General features: G+C 44.8%; 4 protein-coding genes across 4 annotated transcripts; 1 reads left to right on the top strand and 3 right to left on the bottom strand.

Annotated features, from left to right (window-relative positions):
• Positions 1-1,776: 1,776 nt before the first annotated feature.
• PHALS_04820 (rna-dependent rna polymerase1) lies at positions 1,777-9,831 on the top strand (the record flags this gene model as incomplete). The annotated part of the gene is made up of 2 exons (XM_024718665.1): positions 1,777-8,401; positions 8,477-9,831. 2 exons carry the CDS (start codon positions 1,777-1,779, stop codon positions 9,829-9,831), a joined length of 7,980 nt encoding a protein of 2,659 aa, XP_024584042.1.
• Positions 9,832-9,926: 95 nt separating this feature from the next.
• PHALS_04819 (Galactose-binding domain-like) lies at positions 9,927-10,773 on the bottom strand (the record flags this gene model as incomplete). Its single annotated transcript, XM_024718664.1, has 2 exons — positions 9,927-10,661; positions 10,741-10,773. The coding sequence occupies 2 exons, from the start codon at positions 10,771-10,773 to the stop codon at positions 9,927-9,929; spliced, it is 768 nt and encodes a 255-aa protein (XP_024584041.1).
• Positions 10,774-11,039: 266 nt separating this feature from the next.
• PHALS_04818 (uncharacterized protein) lies at positions 11,040-11,432 on the bottom strand (the record flags this gene model as incomplete). Its single annotated transcript, XM_024718663.1, has 1 exon — positions 11,040-11,432. The coding sequence occupies one exon, from the start codon at positions 11,430-11,432 to the stop codon at positions 11,040-11,042; it is 393 nt and encodes a 130-aa protein (XP_024584040.1).
• PHALS_15049 (uncharacterized protein) lies at positions 11,431-12,452 on the bottom strand. Its single transcript, XM_036407167.1, has one exon. It carries the CDS (start codon positions 12,178-12,180, stop codon positions 11,872-11,874), a length of 309 nt encoding a protein of 102 aa, XP_036263418.1. The 5' UTR covers positions 12,181-12,452; the 3' UTR covers positions 11,431-11,871.
• Between the last annotated feature and the right edge of the window lie 858 nt (positions 12,453-13,310).

Genomic DNA, 13,310 nt, shown 5'->3' with positions numbered 1-13,310 from the left:
ACTGCAACAACAACCACCACCATGCGGTTGTCATCCTAGTGTCTAGCGTGTTATGTAATATAACTGTAGTCCATTACAACTCGGGAACAGCATACTGTGATCTTCTTTTGTTAATTCGCACAATGCATTTTTTCTCCTCTCTTAAACCGCTTTGTAAAGTCTACCCTAAGCCAATCAATTCGGACTCCTGGATGGCATTGCTACCGCGGCCAGGCCTGAAGCTGCTTCGTCGCGTGGCTCGGTGAAAGGTGTGTAAATGTACCTTCGTGTAATGGCGAAGTGTAGCCCATTACTGTCCACCTTTGAATTTCCAGTATGCCAGTTACACGAAATGCTTTCTCCATATCTTCCATTCTGTGCAGCTTCTCCTCAATTTCAATCAATGTATTGCTCTTTCTCCGATCGATGAAATACAATCGTCTTAAACTGCTGAGAAGTACTACCGCTTGGCGCGACTCGTCAATCAATACTCCCATGGTCTAGTGACTTCGTCAAAAGCGTCCAGATGTTCCGCCATACCAGAACCACTTTCCAAATCGAAGTCGCAAAGTCGACGCGTCAGCGTATATATTGCCCAGTAATACTAATACAGTTGCTGGGTCCTTCGTGGGAACATTCTAGTAAAGGAATGCTCAGTTGCGGCTGTTAAGCTGATGATATAGTTCTTCTGTTTAATGTTGCCGTTTGTACACCAAATTATTCGGCCATGATGATGTAAGGGTGAAGTGACATTTATTATTATAGGTTTTTGAACCTCCTACGATCTGGTCTGTGAACATAAAAAGGATGAGGGGACTCATTGTAATCCTTAAGCACTGTGAAGTTTGTTTATTGAGGGAGTTGAGCTTAAAGGTGGAGCCACCACATCTAAACTTCATTATTGTACATACAAATATAAATCGTGTGCTTATATAATTGACGTGTAGCTGCAAAGTTGTTCAACATTATCGAGCGGCGTAATCTAATCACTGATTGAAGCATTAACACAATGCGTTGGGCGTATTTAACAAGACAGGTAAATTAAGCGACAGCAAATAATTATGGTTTGACGAGTGAATTTTGCATCTCAAAATAATGCGGGGACGTCGGTAAATGTACAGCCTAAATCCCGAACAGGAGCCCCACAAAGGCTTACTTCTATATAGAGCTTTTGACGTCGACGAAGAAGATACCAGTTCCGAGTGATATCGGTGGCTTTGGCTTGCTGCACACCAGACACGGCTGAGACATCGGTTCCTTGGTCGCGGCCTTGAAAGGTCAGGAATGATTGCATGAAGGCTTCGTTTATGTGGCCTAGGCTTTGTTTGCGACAGGAAAGTTTCCATCGAGAGGTTACACTGAGTTACACTATGACAATGAACGAATCTAAACCAATCAGAGGGACAGCAACCGCGAGAGTGAAGCTAACGAGGCTATGCAACTGTAATACTGTGAATAAGTCAAGATTGGGAATGTGCACAATACACTCGCTGACGGTGCATGCACGTTTTGAGCCGCAAATATGATACCGCGGATCACTTGAGGCTTTACCTTTAGACTTATACACTCCGTCTAAACAATTTTAGTCAATTGAACGCACTCATTGTGCATCAGATGAAGCCAATCGTTGAGGCCGTTACTTGGTCATCAGTACCTCAGTGACGTCACTTAAGTTGAAGCTTCTTGACCAATCACCGCACTGAAAATCCCTCTTAATACTGACCCGTTGCGAATTACAAACCAAAGTGACTTGGAAAAGGAATCCTCACAAGTTGGTTCTGCGCGCAAGACCACAGGATGACCATCACTCTTGACGAAGCATGGGGTCTCGCATGTAAGAGCTGCGATGCTCCTGTGGCGCGTCACTCACAGCTTTCATTCATCCTGGAGAATGCGACAGCCGTGCATCTTACGCTGGACAAGACATTACTGCACGAAAAGCAGCATCAAGATAATTGGGTTGTCTTAAGTCGTACAGGTGTCCTACCGGAAATACAATTTAACAAGATTCGCACTACCAACGCGTTTAAACGTCAGCGAATGCCGTTTGAGCTGTGCTGCGTCCAATGCGATGCTAAAATTGCGTCCGAAGGATTCCTAGATGAGCTACCTGACGAATCGCTTCTGTTGCTTGACTCTAAAGCTTGCACCTGTGTATTGGACAGAAAAGCCCCCTATGGAATGGCCGGGGGGTCTATGGCAAGAAAGTGGGCGGTCATTTTGAGACAACTGCAGGGTATCAAAGTACCTTTGAAGATCCTGAGGCTTCAAGACATGATTAATGTTGACATAGCTCAGAATTTGCAGGAGACGGAAGTGCAGCCGATTAATCATCCGACGGATGCCACTATACGTAGCCATTTTCGTCCAGAAGCAAAGATGTCCAAGTTGAGGCGTTACCAGATAGAGTTAACTCTTTCAGCGCTGCTCGAAAACACAATCGTGTATCTGCCCACGGGATGTGGCAAAACTTTGGTAGCAATTAAAGTGCTGCAGGAACTAAAATCTTTAAATCCGAACAGGTTAGCTGTATTCTTTGTGCCCACGGGACCTTTAGTATCGCAGCAAGCTGCGTACATTCGACGGGAATCCGATTTTCGAGTCAAGGGATTATCTGGTCAGCATGGATCTACTGCGGCTGCAATCAGCGAGCCTATTTTAGTTAATGGGGATATGGATGTCCTGGTGGTGACACCCCAATATTTCTTAAATCTGCTTTTCAATGGTCGCACTGCTATTTCGGATTATTGTGTGATGGTATTTGATGAGGCGCATCATGCTACCGGAAATCATCCTTATTGTGAATTGCTTAAAAAGCTAGCGGTAGTCAATTTACAAAGGCGACCGCATATCCTTGCACTGACGGCCTCTCCATTTGGTGAAGGTGTGCGTGAGACATCTGGCCAAATTGCATTAACAAACCTCGCTCAAGCATTTAATGCTGTAATAAATTCCCCTACCATTGCCGCAGAGGACCTGGAGGCAAGTTTTATTCCAAAGGAGGCTCAATGGGTTACTGTACAAGAAGACGAGTACGAACGCAAGCTTCGGCAAGGTATCAAACGCTATATCGAAAGCTTTTACGTGCAGCTCTCTAGACTAATGAATGGACAAACTATGCCATTCGAAGCGAATTATGATACCAACGACATGGAATTGTCACAATTCTTGGCTAAATTGCGCATATTATGTCTCCAAGCAGAGAAAGTAGCAAGACGAAACAATGCTTACGTCGAAAATAGTGGCATAGAAAAGAGTAAACGCCAACTATCCGATTTGGAGTTGATTCTCAAGCATTTGCGGAAGGTGGCGTCTAGCTTTTACAGTTTGAGCATTCATGGTGCTGCGATAGTTGCTGGTGCACTACGTCGTATTTTTGATAACTTGAAAGACGCAGAGTCTAAGAGGGGAAAGCGCTCGTTTGTGCTCATTGAACAAGCTTATCGTGCTATTATGAGCCCAGTATTGGACAATTTTCCGATCGAATCGTTTAATGGTGCGGATATTTCAAATCGTGTACGTCTTGTTGCAGACTGCATTCGTAAAGCCAATTTCGACCACAACTCGCGTGCGATTGTGTTTGTTCGGCGTCGAAAGACAGCGATTTTGTTGGCGAAAGCAATGGAAGCATTGGATGTGCTGCGCGAACTTAACCCCACGCGATTTGTTGGACACAACTCTTATGAAGGTATGTCTTGGGAGGAAGAGCAGCGGCCAACTTTGGATCGCTTTCGTCAGGGACGTATTCGTCTTCTGGTGGCTACGAATGTGCTTGAGGAAGGTCTTGATGTGCCTGAGTGTTCACTAGTGATCCAATTTGACGGAGTTGTTGGAGTGACGAGCCTCATTCAAAGTAGAGGCCGAGCCCGTCACCGAGACAGTACTTTTATCATTTTTTGCTCTGCGGTAGGAAAAGAGCGCAATCAACGACTCGTGGATAACGAAAAGCGATTAGTGTTGATGGCAAACATGAGTGCGTCGAAGTTGAAGTCAAAAACCATTGTTAAGAAGTTAATGGATTTCTATACTGACGAAGTGGGAAATGCAAATTCATTCAGCGAAAGGGAGGAGGTATCGGCTTTAACCGCTCGGGCAGCTTTTGACGCAACGGCTGACAAAGTGTACAACATTGTAATAGGTGGTGTTTTTCTCGGTGCTAAAAAGGAGTTGCAACAGACTATTCTCGAAAGGGTCAGTGATTTCGCATCAGTCAGAATAGTAGACGAGGCCACGGGGCTTTGCACTGTTGCTGCACCCCCTGATCAAAGCATCTTTTCTTCGTACAGCTCGTTGTGTTCCGGCGTCGCATTTCTTATTCAGAAGCAACCATTTTGGTTGCGCTTTGAAAATGACGATATGGAATGCGCAGCAAGTGGGGAAGTGGCAGAGAACATTGTAGGTATCGGACTTAGTCGTGGTTTGATGACCCCAGAAGGTGCTTTTATGGAGCTTGAAACATTTGGCGGTACTGGTAAGTCATCAGCCGACATAGAGCTGGCAGCAGATGCCTTGATTGCAAATATCGGCTACCGCCGCGTGGAATTTGATATGCGAGCACTGAACGAGCCGTGTGTCTGGTTTGATTCGTCGTCTTCAGCTGCATCTGTGTACCTTCCATTCCGTCTGCCGCCATCGAGTTACATTGATAATGATCGCGAGTGTAAGCTGTGCCAATCACACGCCCATATCTATAGGTTAACATTGCCTGCAACAGACCGTGTTATGACCCAACTATGGAACCTTCGTATATTTTTTAAAAAGCTTGGAATAGAAGTCCGCGAAACAAAAATACTTCAAGCATGCAGACAAATTGTGCCTTCAACAAAACTGTGCTTTGTGCTTCCAGTAGCCTATGCGCTACAATGCCTCCTTTCAGACTGCAGCTATTTTACGAACGGATTTTTACCGCCTGAATTTTTTGATTTGCTGGCTGAACATGACGAGGGAGTTCAAGAAAAGGCGCTTTTGTCGTTTCGCGCTTATCCGGGAGCTACCAACATTACACGTCAGTTTTCGCATTTTTTGCAAGAGGAGAGCTCCACACTTAAGGAACTATGCAACAGCCCGTTTCTAAGCTCAACATTGATAGTCTACAAAGTTATTGTGACACCTTCACGAATTGTGTACTGTCCGCCTGAGCCAGCACCACAAAATCGTGTATTTCGGCATTGGGGGCCCGATAAATTCATGTATGTGTACTTCCGCGACGACAACTTGGAGCGTTTGGACTACATATCCGCAACGATCCTGAGACGAATTCGGAGCGTACTAACGAATGGAATTGAAATTCCTAACGTAAAGGGCGGTGCTAGGTTTCGTTTTCTCGGCTGCTCTTTAAGTCAAGTGCGAAATAGCAGTGCAATTTTTACGCTGCTTGACCACCACGACGTAAGGACGTGGATCGGCGATCTATCGCACTTAACTTCGCCTGCGAAGTATCTGAAACGATTGGGTCAAGCATTTTCATCTACAAAAGAAACATATCTGATCAACCAAAGTGTTCTTGATAACCCTCTGGATGATATTTCAAACGAAAAATACGTGTTTACAGACGGATGTGGCCAGATTGCTCCGGTTGGAGCGGAAATTATTGTGAGGGAACTCCAACTTACATATACTCCGTCAGCCTTTCAAATTCGTCTCGGAGGAGCGAAAGGTGTTCTTGTGGTATCTGATCTAGGAGACGATATTAGCCGCGAGAACTCTGTTGTGCTTCGAAGAAGCATGTGTAAGTTTACGTCAAATCACACTATGATTGAAATAGTTGCGTGCTCGGGCAAATCGGAGGCATACCTGACACGTCAAAGTGTCCTGATTCTAAATGATCTCGGAATTAATGAAGATGTATTTATGGAAATGCAGGAAGAATATTTAAGCGAGCTCCGTTCCATAATCGCATTTAATGATGGAGCATACTTTGGATTGAAGGCCGTGTTGCCTCCGACAGTCGTTTGGTGGATTGATGTGCTTGTCCGTACGTTTGAGGTGAAAATTTTAGCTGATGAATATTTGTCGTCGCTGGCTAGAGCAATATATCACTATCGACTTGCTAACACTGTGATGCGCGCTAGAATCCCTATCGCAAAAGGGCGCACTTTAATGGGAGTGGCGGATTTTACCGGCACTTTGGAGTACGGAGAAGTTTTCGTGCAGTATTCAGAGAAGGATCAGGAGACTGGTTCCAGCTATTACACTTTGCTTGATGGAGTCGATGTTGCTGTTCATCGTAGCCCTTGCCACCATCCTGGCGATATTCGAGTGCTTCATTGCAGAGCAGATGTACCCTCTCAATTACGCCAGCTCAGGGACTGTGTCGTGTTTCCTTGTAAAGGTCCACGGCCTCATCCTGACGAGTGTACAGGCGGAGACTTGGATGGTGACATGTTTGTTGTCATCTGGGACGAGCGATTGATTCCATCTAAAACGCAAGTTCAGGAGCCGATGGTATATGACGAAGACGATGAAGGGGACAGCGGCGAATACCACCAATCAACTGATGACGCTGGCTTGATTGATTTTTATGTTCACTCCATCCAGGATGATATTCTGGGTGTAGCGTCAAATGCCCACCTTGCTCTATGTGATTCGTCAATTGATGGAAGTTTTGACGACAAGGCGATGATCTTAGCGCGTGTCTGCTCTAAGCAGGTTGACAGCCTTCGCGCAGAGTTGGACTTGGAAATTGTGCGAAATCTAGCACCCAAAAGTTATCCAGATTTTATGCAGAACAAGGACAAACCGTCATATCCGTCAAGAAAAGTTCTGGGCAAGATATACCGACGTTGCAAAGCAATTTTTGACACGACAATGACGAAAAGTGTGAGCCAAATGCCGATCCGTGACGATCACTTGTTAACAAATGGGTACACGGATTACTTGGGTCATGCCAAAATGCTTTACCGCCAGTACAAGCTGCGCCTTAGAGCTTTGTTGGTGATGTCAGGAGCCCAAACTGAAGCGGAGCTCGCAACGGGCATGATTGTGGAGCCTCAAAGCGAATACAAGGCCAATTATTTTCGCTTTGGCGAACAATGCAAGGACGCTTTCTATACTCTTCAAGCCTCTTTCCGATCCCAATTTGATAAAGACACCATCAATTTCGCGCCCGGTGAAAATTTGAAACTTGCAGCTGCCTGCTATTTTGTCTCTCAAGATGACTCCGACGCATCAACGCGCTCTGTAAGCTTTCCGTGGATTGTGATCGATTTACTCATCACAATCAAGAGCAGCAATGCTGACAAAGCACATTATAAGCTATGGACACCAGTACGTCTGTCGGCATATGCTCAAACGATTCCAAAGCTTCAATTGTGTATGCTGGCCGAAATTGCGACCAATACGGAAGAGCTGCTTGCGGACTTGTTCGATCGACTGGTAGCAGTAAGTTCGTTATGCGGGGAGATGCCTGATAACCTTCACAAGAAGGAGTTTGATCTAATTCTGTTTGGTTCCTCTGGATTACTCACATTTGAGAAGCAGTCCGATTTGGATGTAATGGTGTGCTGTTCTTCTCCACGTGGCTCATTGAAGGCTATCGCCGCGGCTTTAGAAAAGTCACACAGCAACGTCAACCTTAAAGACGGTATTCGAGTGCCTCTCTTATCGTTTTCGTTACAACAATGGTCGGTAGACATGTGTAAATATTCAAGTGGGCCCGTAAAAACTCGCCTCTTCCGGACATACATGGAAACGTACAGTTTTTTCTGGCCTTGTGTGTATTTTTTGGTGCGGTGGGGAAAGTGTGTAGGATTGATCCGACGACGGTCGGGGGGAGGATTGGATATGTTCTCACCCACAGGGTTTATTTGGTTGTTTATACGTTTTTGTACCGAGCAGAACTTCGTACAGCCAATTAGCACAGGCACTTTCACGATCAAAGAAATTCTCAAGGATAACGATATCGATTCCAATATTGCATTTTGGACAAATCTGTTGACGCGTCTTGTGTCCGGAAATGACGATGCATCTGCACTATCGGCAGCTGATGTTATTCTATCATTCTTCGCGCACTACGCAAAATTGTCCACCCCACATTGCGATTATGGTTTTTTAGATCCACTCGATTCAGAAAACGACACACAGCTGGAACCCGAGGCGGTCATATTGTTCCGGTCTGAGTGCCATATTGCGCTTCATCAGCTAGTTATCGCTCAGGGTGACATAAAGTATCTGCTTACCCATCGTGAAGAGCAGACGAGTCGTATTACACTCAGTCACGCTCTAAGCACTCGAATTCACGAGGCAAAAGATTTTTTTTCCCGTAAGATTTTGTTTGAAACAAAAGCGAACAGTTCAACGCGTTTGACATTCAAGCTTCATTCAAATCTGCTTCGATCCGACTTATATGTTGCTGAGATCATTGGGCCTGGTGATGCGATTCAGTGCATCGAAGACCACATACGCATGATTGAGCAGGAGCTCGGTACGCGAATGTCATTCCGTTCAAACCGAAATTTTCATCACGAGGGCTCAAGCTTGTTGCTGTTTGAGGGTGCAGAGTCTCAACAAGAGAAAATAGGATTTCAAGACTACTTCGGTGAGCGACATGGTGAGCACAATAACATTCGTCTGCATCAAGCGCATTTAATTTGTTTTATGAATGGGCGTCAGTGGTACGAGCATGCAGGTGCCACATTTTGTGCTAAGTTTATTCAGCAAATGATTAAATTGTCGAGATATGAGCATCTCAATCCGGGTATTGCCAAAGCCAAAGCCTTTGTGCGATTTGGACACCATTATTTGATCAACTTGCCACGCTCTTTTGACGAGGAGACGATCATGCTCGCTAGCATAAAGAGACTAGAAGATGAGTTTGAGCGTGGTCGAACTGCGCGTGAGCTATACGAGTCCGTCCTCATTGCAAAACAAAAGCAACAGGCTCACTCAGATAACTTACTCGATAATCAAGATGACACAGTTTCTGGAGCGACGAGTCCAAGGGAAGAGATAGTATGGGGAGAGTACTCTGACGAGGACCAGGGTGGTTGGTGTGCCGAAAGTGAAGGTTGGTGTCCAGCGGATGACCATGATTTCAAAGATGGCGGTGGCGGCATGAGGCATAGACGGCACCCACGACGACCTCGAATGAAGTTGCAAAAAGCAGAAACTGTCGCTCGAGGTGACAAAGGTGTGACGCATTCATTTTACTCGATGATTGAGCCGCAGCATGCGCCTTGGACAAAGGAGTACGCTGAAAAGCGTCTGGGCATGGTGTTGGTCGAAGAGTCTAATTCTTACCAGGTCTCGATTGTACACCAGTCATTCGAGTACAATGTCAGGCTAACGGACGATTTACAACTGGTAAAAATTTCAACTCGTCCGTCGCGGTGGTTTAGCGCGACTTTGAAAATGCGACAAGAAATGAACGATGAGAGTCACATGATGGACTCGACGCCGGATATTCGCTTCTATGTCTCAACTACCGAGGATATGCCTAAAACTGACCGTTTATACGTAAAGCTGGCTGAGTGTTGCAAGACTGCACCCGACGGCCGAGGCATTATTGAATTTTGCGACGAAACTTGCTCTAAAGTGCGGATCAGCCGTCATCTCGTGAATGCTGGCGAGTCGCCTGCATGCATTGGGACAATTCGACACGTCCGTGGAGCAAAATACTCTACTCCTGACACAGAATTACAACTATCGTTGATGCATATTCGCGAGTTTAGTATTCCCGATCGAAACCCTGAAGACGGATTTTTAAGTGTTCGGGATAAAGTGGAGGCAGAGTTTTTGCTCCCTACCTTAACGCCAGAGCGCCGCTTGCTGCCTGCTTTTGCGCGAAATTTTCTGGCCACAGGAATGGAATTTGTCGACTTTTTGCGCACTCAAGCAGACATGGAGACACCTTGATTTCGATAAGCTCCATATTTTGGTTCCTTAATTAAGCTACTACGTTCTAATGCTAACGTTAAATAATGAAAATACTAACTCCGTCTAAGGATACATCATCTTCTTATCTCGTCTGAGTTTGCGATGCATAGTCGAACGAAATACACACAAACAAAAGCGCTGTGTCCACTATCAATATTAATCTGAATGGCCTCAATCAATGGCTCTGAAGTCGATTCATCATTACCGTCACTGTCATTTGCGTTTTTGAAAGAGCGACATGTTAATGAAAATCGATGCGTGTCTAGTTTTCTACTATCTGCAGCACCGACTTCCAATTCTGCGAATATTGTCATACGATTTATGGCAACATGTCGATTACAGGATGCGCGTAGCTGTAGCTTGTTGATTTGTTTACAAGTAATTTCTACAGCGGCCACAGGCTTAGGCTCGCGTAAAACGATTCGAAGAAATTGAGGAAACATTCCGCTTGATATCCATAGCGTCCGACTGCTATTCTCTAGCACATTTGCTGGACTAAACAGCTCATCATAAGAGCTGCTAGATATCTCTAACACATGTGAACATTCTAATTGTCCCAGGCAATTAGTCTCTGATTCTTGAAAAGCGGTAGTTTCGACCTCAAGATCCTCAGCCAGTGATGTCAAAGTCAACATTCGTGGCTTAGCACTGACAGGTCGGAAGCTTTTCCTTTTGGAAGCAGCAGGACTCGGCGCTAAATATTCAAGCTCCTTATCAGCTTGAATTTTTCGAAGCTCCATTTCGCGTTGGTGTTCTTCTAGCACTGTACATCGATCGGTTACATTTGGTGATGACACTAGTTCATTTATCTGTTAGTACCATAGTTTATGCCAACAACGATCGGTAAGAAACGCAGTTTCAGCACTTAGCAGAGTATGCACGACGCACCTGTGCCTCAAAGTTGACATCTGGATCATCCATGGCTTGGCGCACGTATATGGCTTCCGATTTCCGTCCTCCTCCACCGTACGACCGTTTCGGAGCATGAACACCAGTCAGCCGACCTTATAATAGGTCTAACGAAAAACTAGATATTAATACAGCATAGTGAAAGATCACGATTAACAAGAATGTAATAAAAAAACAGAATATGCTTTGAGTATATTAAACTTAGCTCGCTAGTCGATCGACAAGTTCTCAAAGGAAGATATGATGATAATGAATAGATAGCTGACTTATTCCAAATTTTACATCTCTTTGAGCAAGATGGCCTCCTCTTCGACAGGCGTATATTCCGGAAAGTCCGAGGGTTCACAAAAATGTTTTTGCATCTCGGCCATGAGTTCTTCCGCAGCCAAAGTGTGCGCGTCCATTACAGGCTTACTAGGCTGAATGTGAGGTACAGCCTGACCAAGTAAAATATCTTCTGTTGGCGAAAATTCTGGAAATGCCGAAGCCTCGGAAAACCGTTTAGCCGCCATTTCTTCAAGCGATCCATCAAGGTCCAATTGAGCACACGAAGCTGCGTTATTGAGACTCGTGAGCTGTGGTGAAAGTGCCATTAACAACGTGCGCGACGTAACAATGCCACGTCTAGAGGCTTGACGCTGGAAAGCAGATGAACGAATAAGGCGAAGCATCACAAAATTGGTTTGTAAGTTTCTTTATTAGCTTGATTGAAACAAGGCAAGATCGAAAATGCAAGCATATTGAGGTACGATAAGCTTTGTTGAAGTTGGAATCTCTTTTATTTTTCACGCTGTAATTGGCTGTTTCAACGGATTCGAAAGAGAATTACCTGCCATTAAAAATTCTCCGCCAGTGCATCTAGATATTTTTTCACAATATTCTCGAACACATGCTGTGATTCAAATTGAGACGTGACGAGAAAAAAGAAGTTTGGCTGCTGGAAATGTCATGACAGTTTTTGCAATGGATGTCTGCTTGAAAGTAAGCAGTTCCAATGTCTGATTATGTACGATTCTACAAAGGACATTTTCACAACAGTTTAGGTGAATGTATATCTGTATGACAAGAACCCCTTAGATAACGGTCTAGTGTCTATTGGGAGCAAAACTTTTAAAAATATCTCCACGCCTCCTTTTGATGTACCATTGTACTAGTCATAAGCTTAGGTTCAAGCCCATAAACAACAGAATATTGTGAGCTTGCGTTGCGTATCGCAAAGGGCTCTACGATTACCCGCTGCACCGGTACCCCAACCAGCAAGCTACACAAGAGCCCATTGCGTTGTGAAATCCTGCTTGACGATCCACCACAAAAGATGCGGCCATCGCGACCGAAGGCATGATAGCTCGTTAAATAATATAGGTGAGGTGTTCTTTGATGATGATGGTCAAAGTGACTTGCCAATTCCACCTGCGTCATTTGTTCCACCGGTCCCTGCACGGGTTGCGGACAACGTGCTTGTCTCTAAGAAGCTCAAAGTGTTATAACCTTGTCGTGAAACTCGTGATATGATGGGGCTAGCTCATAACTAATGAAGTGGACCTCCTTCAAAAACTAAATCGGATCACTGCTTTAGAGCGAAACGTAGCGTACCTGTTAATACTTTGTTTCATATCCCTCGAGGTTGAGCAGCTCATAAGAACGAAAATGTGACATGGCTTAGTGAAAGATAATGCCTTTTCACTGCTGAAGTCAAGGGACCGATTTGGCGAGGTTAATCTCTGTTTTTAAAGAGCGAGACTGCGAAAGTAGGTACGTTGATTGCGTGTAATAAAATCATATCGCTCTTGTCAAATTCATGTGTGGTTTGTTCGCCTCCGTGATCCGCATATCGCTTCTGTGCATCCCGACTTTTAGCCATAGCATCATGCACTTGGCGCATGACGCTTACTATTTTTGAAAGATAAGTGTTACGAAGTATTGCCCGGGTGATGTCAGTAAGTCGGCAACCCCTCCTCACCTCGATTCGCGGGGGTGCTAGGGAACGACAGAGACAAACTTATAAAAAGTGTGTGAGGCCTGTAGAAGCATGAGCGGCGCTATTTAATGCAAACTCAATCAGGTAGAGTATTCGATTCTGCACCGTTTCTCACTCCGCTCATGTACATCTTTCCTTACGCAAAAGACGAATTCCATCTGAAGAATGGTCTGTGAATGGCTTAATGAGAAACTGTCTAACCTGGTGTTAAGTACTTTGACAAAATCCACCAACGTATCTCTGCAAAACGCGAATCTCAATTCGCTGCAAATCACCACAGACAAGCCATGTTTTTGCCAGTGGCGGTGTCACTGGTAGTAGTGATGTAGTGGGGCCTATTGAAATATCTATATATGCTTTGTGACGTAAAAACACCGATGTACAGTACCAACATGGAACATCGTGATTGAATTTGGCAGGGTGAGGATGATGAAGTTTCTTGAAACGATGTTCGAGCCACTAGTTTTGCATATTAATCAGGGTTTACTATTTAATTAGGGAAACCTGAGGTCTTAGATATAAATAAAGCGTCAATTTTGAACGTAAGAGTACATTTGCCTTGGATAAAGTT

The sequence above is a fragment of the Plasmopara halstedii genome (assembly GCF_900000015.1).
Source record: "Plasmopara halstedii genome assembly, contig: Scaffold_2680, whole genome shotgun sequence".
In the NCBI taxonomy this organism is placed as follows: Eukaryota; Oomycota; class Peronosporomycetes; order Peronosporales; family Peronosporaceae; genus Plasmopara; species Plasmopara halstedii.
The sequence above is the reverse complement of the archived record's forward strand: the minus strand, read 5'-3'. Positions and strand labels throughout refer to the sequence as shown.